Source organism: Bufo bufo, chromosome 2, assembly GCF_905171765.1.
Source record: "Bufo bufo chromosome 2, aBufBuf1.1, whole genome shotgun sequence".
Classification (NCBI taxonomy): Eukaryota; Metazoa; Chordata; class Amphibia; order Anura; family Bufonidae; genus Bufo; species Bufo bufo.
The window spans coordinates 57,238,211-57,253,676 of record NC_053390.1 but is presented as its reverse complement, the minus strand read 5'-3'; the positions used below and the strand labels follow the sequence as shown (position 1 = coordinate 57,253,676).

The 15,466-nt window shown below is 45.9% G+C and overlaps 1 protein-coding gene across 1 annotated transcript in view; it reads left to right on the top strand.

The window, feature by feature from the left end:
- The window catches only part of LOC120992278 (elongation factor 2-like), a 31,862-nt gene extending 23,645 nt beyond the window's left edge, over nt 1-8,217 (top strand). Inside the window, exons 8-15 of the mRNA XM_040421147.1 lie at nt 2,874-3,012; nt 3,924-4,119; nt 4,259-4,517; nt 5,155-5,262; nt 5,949-6,302; nt 6,654-6,836; nt 6,953-7,085; nt 7,871-8,217. Coding sequence (XP_040277081.1) covers nt 2,874-3,012; nt 3,924-4,119; nt 4,259-4,517; nt 5,155-5,262; nt 5,949-6,302; nt 6,654-6,836; nt 6,953-7,085; nt 7,871-8,064 — 1,566 coding nt within the window. The 3' untranslated portion in view covers nt 8,065-8,217. The remainder of the gene's footprint in view (nt 1-2,873; nt 3,013-3,923; nt 4,120-4,258; nt 4,518-5,154; nt 5,263-5,948; nt 6,303-6,653; nt 6,837-6,952; nt 7,086-7,870) is intronic.
- Nucleotides 8,218-15,466: the final 7,249 nt, after the last annotated feature.

Genomic DNA, 15,466 nt, shown 5'->3' with positions numbered 1-15,466 from the left:
CGACCACATATGGGGTGTTTCTGTAAACTACAGAATCACGGCCATAAATAATGAGTTTTGTTTGGCTGTTAACCCTTGCTTTGTAACTGGAAAAAAATTATTAAAATGCCAAAAAAGTGACATTTTGAAATTGTATCTCTATTTTCCATGAATTCTTGTGGCACACCTAAAGGGTTAACAAAGTTTGTAAAATCAGTTTTGAATACCTTGAGGGGTTTAGAATGGGGTCATTTTTGGGTGGTTTCTATTATGTAAGCCTCGCAAAGCGACTTCAGACCTGAACTGGTCCCTAAAAATTTGGGTTTTTGAAAGTTTCTGAGAAATTTCAAGATTTGCTTCTAAACTTCTAAGCCTTGTAACATTCTCAAAATGATCCAAACATGAAGTAGACATATGGGGAATGTAAAGTAATAACTATTTTTGGAGGTATTACTATGTATTTTATAGAAGTAGAGAAATTGAAACTTGGAAATTTGCATTTTTTTTATTATTTTTTTTTTGGTAAATTTGGTATTTTTTTTTATAAATAAAAATGATTTTACCAGTGTCATGAAGTACACTGTGTGACGAAAAAACTATCTCAGAATGGCCTGGATAAGTCAAAACTTTTTAAAGTTATCAGCACTTAAAGTGACACTGGTCTGATTTGCAAAAAATGGCCTGGTGAAATAGGGCTGAGTCCTTAAGGGGTTAAAGGAGTTGTCTCATCACAGACAATGGGGGCATATCGCTAGGATATGCCCCCATTGTCTTATAGGTGCGGGTCCCACCGCTGGGACCCGCACCTATATCAGGAACGGAGCCCTGCAAGGTGGTGGCAGGGGACGGCCAGAAGTCTCTATCTGAGGGTCCAACTACTTGAACTCCTGCCGATCTGGTATTTGAAGAAGCTAATAACGAGCACTGAAGTTTCCTCACAAGAAAACCAAGCACAGCGCTGTCCATTGTTTTGTGGCTGTACTTGGTATTGAAGCCTAGGCTCATTCACTTGAATGGGACTGAGCTGCAGGTAGGCAATGTGACCAATGAACGTGACGTCATTGGCCTGGGCGTCTTCAAACAGCTGATCGGCGGGTGTGCCAGGTGTTGGACCCCCACCAATCTGATATTGATGCTAGATCATCAGTATTTTACTTTTAGATTTAAAATATGCTGCAAAGTCCAGTATGGCTGCCACATCGGACCACCAAATAACAAAAAAAAAAAAAGTATTCCACTTTTCATAAAAACTCAACTAAGCTATTGGGCCATATGCAGCAGAATTGTGAATGCAGCTCTGGCTGTAATACAGACTGTAACTCAGTATGTAATGTATATAGAAAGTAATTCTTTATGAACATTTATTTTTTCATCTATATAAAAACTGAAATGTTTTTTCAAGATTTGTTTTAATCCTGTGTTTTATTCTTTGGGAGAGGGGGTCGGTATTTTTCTTGCCCCAGTGCAGCTAAAATAAAATCTTTGAATAATCCGATTTGAATAATGTGCACCCATGGTTACAGACGCTTGACAGTCCGAATCCAGCAGTCATTTCCCCCTTCCCCTCCTACTGTTTAAAGATCACCAAGATGAGAACCTGACTGCAGGATCCGACTACACTGGGGACTTGTTTGTAGTCTGTAACCATGGAAACAAGAGCTGTAGGCTTGTAGACCTGTTCTGTGTTTTAATCCAACAACCGTCCCACAGAAACCACAAGGACCTACATGTCACCAATCGTGGAGAAAGGATCTCGAGTTTTCTTCTTTTCTACCCTAAAATGTTTTGTTTTTCTCCTCCCATCTAGGAAGACGACAGTAATAAGTGTTAGTGACAGGCAGGAAGCCATTTTATTTCAGGCTCTGTTACTCTCGAGCGCTCGCGGATGGGAATTGTAAGCAGACGTCGCCCTCGTATTCAGCATCACAAAGGTGTGACCATATTCGACTAGTGGGGGGGTGCAGCGGTAATATTGGGGTGGGGGGGGTCGTATCCTCTACTTGTTAATCAGCTGTTTTGCTAATTCTCAACACCAAACCCCCATTAACATTCGCTGTTGGATGAGCCATCCTGAAGGTGGGGAATGGCTATGGGTTCTTTCTGGTACAGCTCCTCAGAGGGAAAGTCCAACACAAGCAAATTCATGGAACTCCTGACTCCCTTCCGTTTAACCTAGACGAGTTGTTCAAGGGGTAAAATTAATTGGGGAAGATGTCCAAATTGACTAAAAGAAGCCACACTTGCCTCAAAGATCCTCAGCCGTTCCGACACTTAGAAGGTCCCCGCTGGTCTCTGCTCTCCGGTCCCACCTTGACTTACAGGAAATACCTGAAGATGTCCATTCAGCCAGTCACTGGCTGAAGCAGGTCACCACCACGACCGACTATTGTCTGACCAGGCTTCTCCATGCGTTTCCTGCATGTCGACGGAACCAGGTCTTTCCCAATAATTGTTACCCCCTTTAACCATTTTATATATCTCATTGGTCAAGAACTTTGAAAAAACCCATACCGTACGATATTGTGACATGATATGAGTAACAGTGAGGATACGGCCTCCCGGGACACATTACTGTTGGGTATTCTTCCAGGGCTGGCAGCCTCCATTACTAAAGGTTAGTCTGGAGCAGCAGTCCGGTTTAAGGGGAAACTCCACTTTTTCTCCCCCAGTTCTTGGAGAAATAAAGGCATTTTGTAATATACATCTGTTACATAAACGCCTTCCTATGTCACTCACCCGATGGCGAATCCTCATTAACACTGAAATCTCTCTTTAAATCCAGCTCTCGTTTTCTGTCTGTGGACGCTGAAGAATGTTCTTGCTGATTTCTGTTCTCTTTGGTAAGAATTGCGGTAATGCACCAACTAACGGGACGCTTCTTTCCTGTGCTGCAGGCAGTGATGAGGCGCTGGCTACCGGCTGGTGACGCCTTGTTGCAGATGATCACCATCCACCTGCCTTCCCCCGTCACGGCGCAGAAATACCGCTGTGAGCTGCTGTACGAGGGGCCACCTGATGATGAAGCTGCTCTGGGTAAGGGTCACTGCCACAGGGCCATGCTTGATGTGCAGAACAACATTTTGTGATAAATGATCTGTGCTCACTAATTTCTGAACAAGGTTATCCAACAAGTCAAATTCATATAAAAAGTCAAAAACGGCTAATAACCACTCTTTTTTTAATTTTTTTTAATTTTTTATTTTATAAACACCTTTTTTCCTTTGTTGCCTCCATCAGCACCCATCTTTGCTGCTGTGTGAGGGCTACCTACAACTCCCCAAACCCCTTACATATGCATTCTCCACATAACCACCAGTCAGCCTCCTTCCCCCTCTTGTAGCTGTAATTATAAGCTCCCAGTCAGTTTCCTTCCCCCTCTGTCAGCTGTAGATATATCAGAAAATCTTCAGTAAGTTTCCATGCAAATACAATAGATAATACTTTTCCTGTGGGGTCTGGAACAATTAAGAGAAATAGCATTTGCTTTCTCGAAAGTCGGTCCTCAGAAACAGTCTCCTCAGCTTACCGTACAGTGCTGTTCTATGACACCGGATCTGGTGCTTTCCTGACAAGCAGCGAGGAAGCAATTTGTATGGACTTCTAGTCAGTGAACGGTGAATCAATACACAGGGAGCAGAGAAGGAGGATTAGTGACTGAGCATGTGTGTCTACCAGCACTTAGCTGATTAGGTAGATGTGTTGTACACTTTGAACACCAGGTGGCGCTATTCTAGGCATGTAAATGGCAAACATTCCTCCACATCCCCTGCATAGACAACATTTTGGCTACTTGCAGCCACCACTAGAGGGAGCTTGCTGGGTCTTTGAGCTTTCAGCGGCCCAATGCACAAATCAATTTATTTTATGTGATCACATGACCCCCCAGTATTGTAATTCTAGTAGGAGATATTGATGACACTATTTTCTATACTCTATCTGTGTAGGTGTGAAAAACTGTGACCCCAAAGCCCCCCTGATGATGTACATCTCCAAGATGGTGCCCACAACTGATAAAGGACGGTTCTATGCCTTCGGTCGTGTCTTTTCTGGAATTGTGTCAACTGGACAGAAAGTGCGAATTATGGGTCCCAACTACACTCCAGGGAAGAAGGAAGATCTTTACTTGAAGCCTATTCAGAGGTAAGTGCTCCCCTTCCTTGCCCCATTGAATCCAATAGACAGAAGAAGTTGATTTGTCACCTCCAAAGTCACTGGGACAACATTAGCCAGAAGCATGGTAACTTCCTAAGCTCAAGGCTTCACTCCTCTTATTCCGCAGGACTATCCTTATGATGGGGCGTTACGTAGAGCCCATTGAAGATGTGCCCTGTGGCAATATAGTCGGTCTTGTTGGCGTTGACCAGTTCCTGGTGAAGACTGGAACAATCACCACCTTTGAGCACGCCCACAACATGAGAGTGATGAAGTTCAGCGTTAGTCCCGTCGTACGTGTCGCTGTGGAGGCAAAGAATCCTGCGGACCTCCCGAAACTGGTGGAGGGCTTGAAACGTCTGGCCAAGTCTGATCCTATGGTCCAGGTAAATGGGAGATCCTGTGTGTTTAGCAGCTCGCAATTGACGGCTCTGGTGTGACACACCAGAATCGAAGCCGAATACAGGAAGCAGGCATGTAAAAGGCTTCAGGCTCCGATGTAGAGCAGCCTACAGATAGGATAGAGACTACAGAGGGGCGCACGTTTTGTTGGAGAATGAAACCAAAGCCACTTTTCTGTATTTTTGATAGATTAGTGAGAGACTAGGGGGAATTTATTAAAACTGGCCCCGCTGTGCTCTACTTCCTGCTTCTGTCTCGACAAGACAGAAAATGGCTTTGAAAGCTGCTCAGCCGGAGTACCCGAGCGGCTTTCACCGCAATTTCCTGCTATCGAGACAGAAGCAGGCAGTGGAGCCCAGTTTGAAACATCAGATCGGGGGGGATAACTATTAAATTTGTGGGGGTCCTAATGCTGGTACCTTCACTAATCATGAAAACGAAGGTCCCGTACCCCAGAAGTGAACGGACCAGTTGTTCGGAGTTGCTTCATTCCTGGGTTTCCTTGTAAAGGATAACTGGTAGTTAATAGAAAGGATTCCAGAATATTTCCAACATTTTTGTAATATTTTCAGCAAAGTAATTTCAGAGTAAATAGTACTTTCTTTTCCTTTTTGTGCTTAGTGTATAATTGAAGAATCGGGAGAGCACATCATTGCAGGAGCCGGGGAGTTACATCTAGAAATCTGCCTTAAAGACCTTGAAGAAGATCATGCCTGTATCCCCATCAAGGTGAGAGGTCAGCCATTACTGCAGATGGTTGGAAGGTCTGCTCTGATATGTAATATCATATGACCCCTTCCACCAGGGCCATGTTCAGATCAAGATTTCCGTTTTTGGACCTCTGGGGAGATTTATCAAGGCGTTCCCATACGCCAGTCTTTATTTCCCTGCACTGTAGGAAGATGCCCCTTAATAAATTAGGCGCTGTAACTTAGAGTAAATCCAGTAGGACATGCTAAGCTCAGCCCCTTTTGAAGTCACAAATTATAGGGCAAATATGGTCTGCCGTAACTTGCAAAAGTTTTTTTTTACCCCCCACAGTAGTTGATAAATGCCCCTCATTAGTAAAAAAAAATTTGTATACCTTTTTTATATAGCGTGGTGTAGTCTACTACAGTTGGGTAAATGATGCTGTATAAGATGCGCTGAGAGTATAGATCCATACATGATGTGAACAGGGCCTTAATGCTCTTCTATAGGGGTCTGTCTATTGAGTGAACATTAATGACGTTTTCAGCTTTGGACAGTCTCTAGAAGCCACCCTGGGACCCTCAGCAATTTGTTGTGATCCATGATAAGTGTTCAATTTCCTTGCAGTCGAGAGAGTGACTTTTAGGCGGTCTCAGCTCTGACAAATAGATGAGGATCTTGAACTGAAGAACTCTCTATTGTTGACACTGTTCTTTCTGTTCTAGAAATCGGACCCTGTTGTGTCGTACAGGGAGACTGTGAGTGAGGAATCCAACCATCTCTGCTTGTCCAAATCTCCCAACAAGCACAACCGTCTGTACATGAAGGCCCGGCCCTTCCCCGACGGCCTGGCTGAGGACATCGACAAGGGTGACGTCAGTTCCAGGCAGGAATTGAAGCAGCGCGCCCGTTACTTGGCAGAGAAGTACGAGTGGGATGTGGCAGAGGCCAGAAAGATCTGGTGTTTCGGTCCCGATGGAACTGGGCCGAACATCCTGGTTGACGTCACTAAAGGAGTCCAGTACCTCAATGAGATCAAGGACAGCGTTGTGGCGGGATTCCAGTGGGCTACCAAGGAGGTTCGTTCTGTATCTGATCACTTAGGCTTTTCGTACACTGCGTGGCTCACCAGCAGTATCTGTATGCGGCTCACCGCTAATTGCCGGACCACACCTGTACTTTCCAGGCCGCACATGTACATGAGGTTTGTTTCATGTGGCATGTAGCCCACCAAATAGGGATCCTGCTGCCGGGCCGCATTGTGTACAGGGAAGCCTTACATTTCTGTAGCAAACGAGTTTAGGGTTCTCCAATTTAACCTTTGATGTGACTGCAACGCTGATGGGTACTCATGGAGCAGATGTATTAAAACTCCAAATGTGCTTCACTTTTTGTAGAATTCATGTATGGCTTTGAATATTTCTTTGCAGGGAGTCCTGTGTGAAGAGAACATGAGAGGCGCCAGATTCGACATCCATGATGTCACACTGCATGCTGATGCAATTCATCGTGGAGGTGGACAGATCATCCCCACCGCTAGGAGAGTGCTGTATGCTGCTGCCATCACAGCCCAACCCAGGCTAATGGAGCCAATCTATCTGGTGGAGATTCAGGTAGGTCGTGAAGATGGAGCAGTAGCCTCCCACTTTCATTCTCCAGCAGATTTATCTTTATAGAGTCCGCTCAGTGCTCCAGAGTATTTGACATCTGCCTCCTTTTATTTGCACAGTGCCCAGAGCAGGTGGTCGGCGGCATCTATGGTGTACTGAACAGGAAGCGTGGGCATGTCTTTGAGGAGTCTCATGTGGCTGGAACCCCCATGTTTGTAGTGAAGGCCTACTTACCTGTCAATGAATCCTTTGGTAAGTTCTTCCAGGTCCAGGTTTTGGCCTCGTTCACAAAAATTCTGTGGATAAATGTTTTACAAGAAACAGGAGCAGGTCCTGCCGCACCAATAACGACCAAGGGGAGATTTATTAACAATAGCATTTAATATGGCCGTCTGCTGCTCTACATTGGAGTAAAATGTGCCGTCTTGAGCTGGTGTTCTGGTTTTGCAGTTTTAGCATCAATTGATAGGAAACAACACGTTATTACTTAGAAAGGGCCCATTCACGCGGCCATATATTTGTGTCTGCATCCATTTCACAATTTTGCAGATTGGATGCGACAGATTGGGGCAAGATTGCAGATTGGGGCAACAAACAGCAGGGACCCAGAGGCTATGGTGCTCGCTCAGTTTCTGCCAGATTCAGATTATTTACTGTTTTTGTGCCTCATTAACACTTTGAAGGGTCTGCCTGCCTGGTCTACTTTTATGCTGTGTAAAGACCGTATTAAAAGGGGTTATCTCATGAAATTTATCATCTATCAACAGGATAGGTAATAAATGTCAGATTGGAGGGGGAAAGGGTCTGACTGCTGGCCCTTCCCACATGACCTCAAGAATGAGGAGCTCCATTCAGAGAGGGGACTGCGACCCCCCTAGTCCTCAGGGTCCGATATTTGTCCCCTATGCACAGAATCGGTGATACTTTCAATGGGATAACCCCTTTAATAAATCTTCCATGTATTAACTTACGAATTGAGTTACAAAAGCACATATAAATCCTGGTCATTCCATTGCTGATGTCATGTCTCCTCACAGGTTTTACTGCTGACCTCAGGTCCAACACTGGAGGTCAGGCCTTCCCACAATGTGTATTTGACCACTGGCAGATCCTGCCCGGAGATCCATTTGACGCCACTTCTCGCCCCTCCCAAGTGGTGGCAGAAACCCGGAAACGTAAAGGTTTAAAGGAAGGAGTCCCACCCCTAGATAACTTCTTAGACAAATTGTAACCAGCAGTTTTGACACTTCTTATGAAACCAAAATCACTTTCATGACAAAGACGCTGTTTCTCTCAGCTGATCCAAACACCATGCACATTGATTGCCCCTTCCCTCCAATGAAAATTAAAAAAATGGAAAAAATAAATAAAATATAAAAATGTGTATCGTCGCTTGTTTCCTGCAGCATACCTCCAGCCAAAAAAAGACCATGTCACATTGTTCCAGAATCCACACATGTAGTAAGTGGCCTTTTTCTCTAAAGCTCTCATGGGGCTGCAAAAAAGTCTCATTCTCAGCCTACAAGCCTTTATGGTTTCATCAGTGTGCTCCCTGGGCCCTCATGACAGTCACTGTTTGTGTTCCCCTGCTGCCATGCCAATGCTACTTCTTATTGGTCAGGAAAATGTATTTGCAGTAATTCCATCGGGGAGGAAGGTCCTGGCAGGTCTCTAGTTCCTGCTTTAATGCTCGCAGAAGACGTTTTAGCTCGCACCCTGGAGTAAAGAAACACTTAAACACAGGACAGGCCAAGATTTTTATATAAATAGAATTTTACATACCCTATAACAAACACCCAGGTGATGGGTTTAGCTCCCATTTTAGTAAGAAATGCATTACTCACAAAAAGTTAAGGATATTTGGCTTGTGGGTGAAATTTCTGGATGAACCTAAAATGCACTCTAAGGCCTCTTGCACACGAACATTTTTTTTTTCCGTTCCGTTTTTTTGTGTTCCGTATACGGAATCATTAATTTCAATTGGTCCGCAAAAAATTTTGTTTTTCCGTTCTGTTCAAAGATAGAACATGTCCTATTATTGTCCGCATAACGGACAAGGATAGTACTGTTCTATCAGGGGCCAGCTGTTCCGTTCCGCAAAAAATGGAATGCACACGGGCATCATCCGTATTTTTTGCGGATCCATTTTTTCCCCGGCGCCTCCACAACTGCACTCCAGAGGGGTGTCCCCGCCTCCCCAGGACAGGAAACAACGTAAAAGCTCAATCTTAAAATCCCCCCCTCCCCTTACCTGCTTCAGTTTGTTGTTTCCTGTTTTCAGGATCACGTGGAAGCTGCTCCTGCTATGTCAGGGGTTGATGGATCGCTCCATCCAGGAGGGCCGTGCTGAGGTCGGGGTTCATGATCCTTCCCTGTCCCCGTTCCTTCGGCATAAGTCCTTCCATGAAGGCAGCCCCCGGGCTTCCGTTCCCCTGCTCACTCATCGCGGGGAACAAGGGATCGTGCGCATGCGCACAGGCCGCGAATTCCGTTGCCAGGCCTCAGCGTCACTAACTGTGGCGGGTGACGTAAGAGAGCTGGCTGATATGAGGAGGACGGGAGCATGGAGTACAGCTTTTCCAGCATCGCAGCACGCACAGCATGTCTGCTCCCCTGGAAGCTCCTGAGTCCCGAAAGCCTGTGGATCCTGCTGCCCAGAGCCCGGTAAGCCTCCTTCCTGTATGACTACTGACCCTGCGTGAGTGTTATATCCCTCACTGGTGTGGTACTGGTGTTTAAAAAAAAAAAAAAAGTCTCCCTAGTTAGAGCCCTAAAAATTCTTAAGTATTACCTTACAGGGCAGGGACACCAGCACCAAAAGAAATCTGCTGAGGATTCATTAACTCTGAAGAAATGTGCAATATGTAGAAAATCCCTACCCTCCAAATCAAAGAAAGCGTTCTCTCCAAGATGCACGGACAAAGGGGTTTCTGAGGAGTCACCCTCTTTCCTTGAATCTATCAGAGAAAGAGGTTAAATCAGCGATTGACACAAGGCTACTGCAGTGTTCTTCTCAGCCCTCTACCTCACAAAGATCACAGATGTCGGACCTTCAGCTGGAGCCTGACTCTGATGAGGGAGAGATATCATCATTCGGAGAATCTGAATCCTCCGATGATGAATCGGGGAAGCCCCTTTGTAGCCCACAGGATACGGAAAAGACCATCAGGGCTAAGATGAAAATAGAGGAAGTTAAAGAGCCTCAGTCCATCCAGGACAGAATGTTCCAGGGGCTGGGAGAGAAGAAAAGGAATGTTTTTCCTGTACATAACATTAAAATGTTGATTAATAAAGATTGGAAAGATCCGTAGAAAAATAATGTAATTTCCACTTCCTTTAAGAGGAAACATCCGTTCGCCGAGGAGGACTCAGTACTGTGGGACAAAACTCCTAAGATTGATGCGCCTGTCGCCCGCATATCTAAGAAAACTTCTCTCCCCCTTTTGAGGACATGGGCCTTTTAAAGGATCCCATGGATCCGAAATGCGAAGGTCTCTTAAAACGTGCATGGGAAACAAACACAGCCATGCTAAGACCCAGTATAGCTGCCACCTGTACCTCGAGATCCCTATCAGTCTGGTTAACACAGCTTGAAGAACACTTGGCAGGAACTCCAAGGGAAGAGATCCTGGCCTCAATACCCATCTTAAAATATGCTTGTAACTTCTTGTCGGATGCATCTGCAGACCTGGTGAAACTCTCCGCCAGATCCTCAGCCCTCTTCTCTCTTCCATCTCTTCAGGACCTCCTATCACGGTCGGCGTGACTATCACATACGTGACACAGAGGGAGGGAACAAGGAAGGCCCTGCCCAAGTGAGAGGGAAGATGGTGACCCCTGACTCACCTGGCGGCTGGCACCTGGCTGCCCTGACGTCCCTAGACGGGTTCCTCACCCGTACGCCGATCACGTGCCTAAAGCCCTGGCTTTCCCTGAGCTGAGCCCTAGGTAGTGAACAGGGCGATGGGAACACTAGTCCGCACTACTAACTCTAAGGGAAAACACCAAGGGGAGGACAGACAACACAGACTCAACATATATTCCCAGGTGGGCGACAACAGGAGACAACAATAAGCCAAACAGGGATCCGGAGGGTAGCACACAGGAACAACAACCAGGATTAACCACTCCAGTGGGTCAGTATAGATGTCCAGGCAGGAAGCTCTATAACTGGCAACTAGAGAAGTGTGAGGGGAGAATATAAGGAGGTAGGGAGTGGCAGACACGAAACAGCTGAGGAGAAGAAGCTACGGATCCCTGAGAGAGACAAAAAGGATAGCAAGGCAAACACAGAAAACAATAACTAAGAAACACCATGATCTTTAGATATAGAGCGCGCAGCCACCCGCTGCGACTTCCTGACCCCGGGTATAACGGAGTCAGACGTGGCTCTTGATACCCTCGTGACAGTACCCCCCCGGATGAGAGGCATGGAAAGTCTGAATTAACCTGTTGGCGTTTACCTCTGACGCTGGAACCCACATTCTTTCCTCGGGACCATAACCCCTCCAATGCACAAGATACTGAAGAGAGCAGCGGACCCGACGAGAATCAACAATTCTGGCTATTTGAAACTCCAGATTACCATCCACAATAACAGGAGGAGGTGGCAGCGGCGATGGTTCTAGAGGTGGAACATACTTCTTGAGTAACGATTTATGGAAGACGTTATGGATCTTAAAAGTCTGAGGTAGCTCCAGGCGAAAAGCCACAGGGTTAATGACGGCTACTATTTTATAGGGACCAATGAACCTAGGACCCAGTTTCCAAGAAGGAACCTTCAACTTAATATTCCTAGTAGACAACCACACATAGTCATTCACTCCTAGGTCCGGACCTGGCGACAGTTTCTTATCGGCCATGCATTTATATTTACCACTCATCTTTTTCAAGTTAACTTGCACCCTCTGCCATACCGATGAAAGAGATGAAGAAAACCTTTCCTCTTCGGGAACCCCAGAAGACCCCCCCTCTTTGAAAGTACAAAATTGGGGATGAAAACCGTATGCACCAAGGAATGGTGACTTGCCAGTGGACTCCTGATAATGATTATTTATGGCAAACTCAGCTAACGGTAAGTATGATGACCACAACTCTTGGTTTTCAGACACAAAACACCTTAAATATGTTTCTAGGTTTTGGTTGGTACGCTCAGTCTGTCCATTCGACTGAGGAAAAGGACAAGTGAACCCCCAAACGGGAACAAAACGCTTTCCAAAACTTAGAAATAAACTGGGTTCCTCGATCCGAAACCACATCGGAAGGGACCCCGTGAAGCTTCACGATTTCACTGATAAACACCTGAGCGAGAGTTTTAGCATTAGGAAGTGCGGGTAGCGCAATAAAGTGTACCATTTTGCTAAACTTGTCTACTACTACCAAGATAACTGTTTTACCCGCCGACAACGGTAAGTCAGTGATGAAATCCATAGACAGATGTGTCCATGGCCTATTGGGAATGAAAAGTGGCAATAAAGACCCTGCTGGACGTGTATGAGAGACTTTCGCGCGTGCACAAGTAGAACAAGTAGACACGAAATCCATTACATCCTGACGCAACCTTGGCCACCAAAAACGACGAGATAAAAGCTCCAAGGTTGCTTTACTACCCGGGTGTCCAGCAAGTGCCGAATTATGATGTTCTTTTAATAATTCAAGACGCAGGTTTAACGGTACAAACAATTTCTCTGAGGGGCAAGAGGCCGGGGCGTCCCCCTGAGCCTCTAACACCTTTCCCTCTAGAACAGAGTGTACAGCAGAGACAACCACTCCTCTTTGTAAAATAGGTACCGGATCACAAACATTACCCCCTCCAGGGAAACTACGAGATAATGCGTCTGCCTTGGTATTTTTTGCCCCAGGACGATAGGTGATTACAAAGTTAAATCTGGTAAAGAATAGCGACCACCTAGCTTGTCTAGGGGTGAGACGTTTAGCCGATTCTAGGTACAGAAGGTTCTTGTGATCCGTAATCACCGTGACGGGGTGGATTGCTCCCTCTAAGAAGTGACGCCACTCTTCAAGCGCCAGTTTAATCGCCAACAGTTCCCTATTTCCAATATCATAATTCTTCTCTGCAGAAGATAATTTTTTGGAAAAGAAAGCGCAAGGACGCCATTTGCCAGGAGACGGACCCTGAGACAATACAGCTCCCACTCCCACCTCTGACGCATCTACCTCGACAATAAAAGGCTGGGAGACATCAGGTTGAATTAGAACAGGTGCCGAGGTAAACCTCTCCTTTAGAGAGGAAAATGCATCTTTAGCGGCGTCAGACCATTTGGAAAAATCTGTCCCCTTCCTAGTCATGTCGGTAAGGGGTTTAACGATCACTGAATAATTTTTAATGAACTTTCTATAGAAATTAGCGAAACCCAAAAACCGTTGTAGGGCTTTAAGGTTCTCAGGAAGATCCCAATCTAAAATTGCCTGGACCTTCCCAGGATCCATGCGGAAACCTGAAGCAGATAATAGATATCCCAGGAACTGTAATTCCTGAACAGCGAAGACACATTTTTCAATTTTCGCATATAATTTATTCGTCCGTAGGACCTGCAGTACTTGCCTGACATGCACCTCATGTGTTTTCAGATCAGCCGAATAAATTAAGATATCATCTAGGTATATGACTACAAACCTGCCGATGAGATGACTAAAAATATCATTAACGAAATGTTGGAAGACAGCAGGGGCATTGGTCAGACCGAAAGGCATAACTAGATTTTCATAATGCCCCTCAAGGGTGTTAAAAGCTGTCTTCCACTCATCCCCTTCCCTGATACGAATCAGATTGTAGGCCCCCCTAAGATCAAGTTTGGAGAACCACTTAGCACCCGCAATCTGATTAAAAAGGTCAGGAATGAGAGGAAGAGGGTATGGGTCACGGATGGTTATCTGGTTTAACTCACGGAAATCTAAGCAAGGACGCAGGCCCCCATCTTTCTTTTTAACAAAGAAAAACCCTGCAGCCACGGGTGAAGAAGAGGGTCTGATGTGTCCCTTAGCCAGACTCTCGGAGATATAATCTTTCATGGCTTGTCTCTCGGGACCCGAAAGATTATACAACCTGGACTTGGGTAATTTTGCCCCGGGAATCAGGTTAACCGGGCAATCATAAGGACGATGAGGTGGTAGTTTCTGACAACCCTTTTCAGAAAAAACGTCCTCAAAGTCTGAAATAAATGTAGGTAGGGAAGCTATGGAGGCGATTAAGCAATTGTTATTTAAGCAATTCTCTCTGCAATGCTCACTCCACTCCAATATCTCCCTGGCCTGCCAATCCACCACTAGATTTTGCGCTACCAACCAGGGAAGACCCAATACCACCGGAGAGGGAAGGCCCTCCAGAACGTAACATGAAAGACACTCATTATGGTGGTCCCCTACCCGAAGGTGTAAATTACGAACAATGTGGGTGAGGTTTCTCTGAGACAGAGGAGCAGAATCTATAGCGAATACGGGAATAGGTCTCTGCAGCGTACAGAGAGACAAACCCATAGTGCGGGCAAAATGGGCATCAATCAAGTTTACCCCTGCTCCACTGTCTAGAAAAACAGAAATAGACTCCGTCTTAACACCAAAAACAATGACCGCTGGTAACACAAATTGAGATGTTCGTATGGAGGAAACGTATACCCCCCGGCTGACATCCTCCGCACAGCCCGGGGTTAGTAGTTTTCCGACGGTCTTTTGTTTTTGAGAAAGGAGGGACAGACATTAATGAAATGACCCCTCCCCCCACAGAAAAAACAAGCCCCCCCCCCCCCCCCCCTACGGCGAATCTCGGGAGGACGGACCTGACGAGAAGTTCCGCCTAGCTGCATAGGCTCATCTAAGTCAGTACAGGCTGACTGTTGCTTGGGAGAGGTAACCAATTGCTCCGGAATTTTCGATCTCTCCCTAAGACGTCTATCTATTCTGATAGAGAGGGACATAACAGCATCAAGGGAAAGGGGGGTCTCATACAGCGCAAGCGCATCCTTAACCCTTTCAGATAACCCAGAGCAGAACTGACTCCTGAGAGCCGGGTCGTTCCACTGAGTATCCGTAGCCCACCTACGGAACTCTGAGCAATATTCCTCTGCTGACCGATCTCCCTGTAGGAGTCTCCGTAACTTCGACTCAGCCAGGGCGACTCGGTCAGGGTCATCATATATGAGACCCAAAGCCCCAAAAAATCCCTCCACTGACCGAAGAGCCTGAGAACCAGGGGGTAACGAGAACGCCCAGGATTGCGGATCCCCCTGAAGCAGGGAAATGACAATCCCAACCCGCTGTTCTTCATGACCTGAGGAGTAAGGGCGCAACTTAAAATATAATTTGCAGGCCTCACGGAACGTTGCAAATTTGTCCCTTCCCCCAGAAAATCTGTCGGGAAGAGCAACCTTGGGTTCAGTGACAACCTGGTTACCCATAGCAACCGCTGGGGGTGCGGTCTGCTGCATTTGCTGCTGTTGTTGGAGAACAGACGCCTTCAATCCTGCCACCTCCAAAGACAGGCTTTGAAGCTGTTCTGCCAAGGCATCAATAGGATCCATATTGGATTCTAAGTAGAGAGAGAAAAAAAAACAACAAACAAAAAATTAAAAAAAATTTATTTTATTTTTTTTCTCAAAAAGTAAGGGCCAGTTATA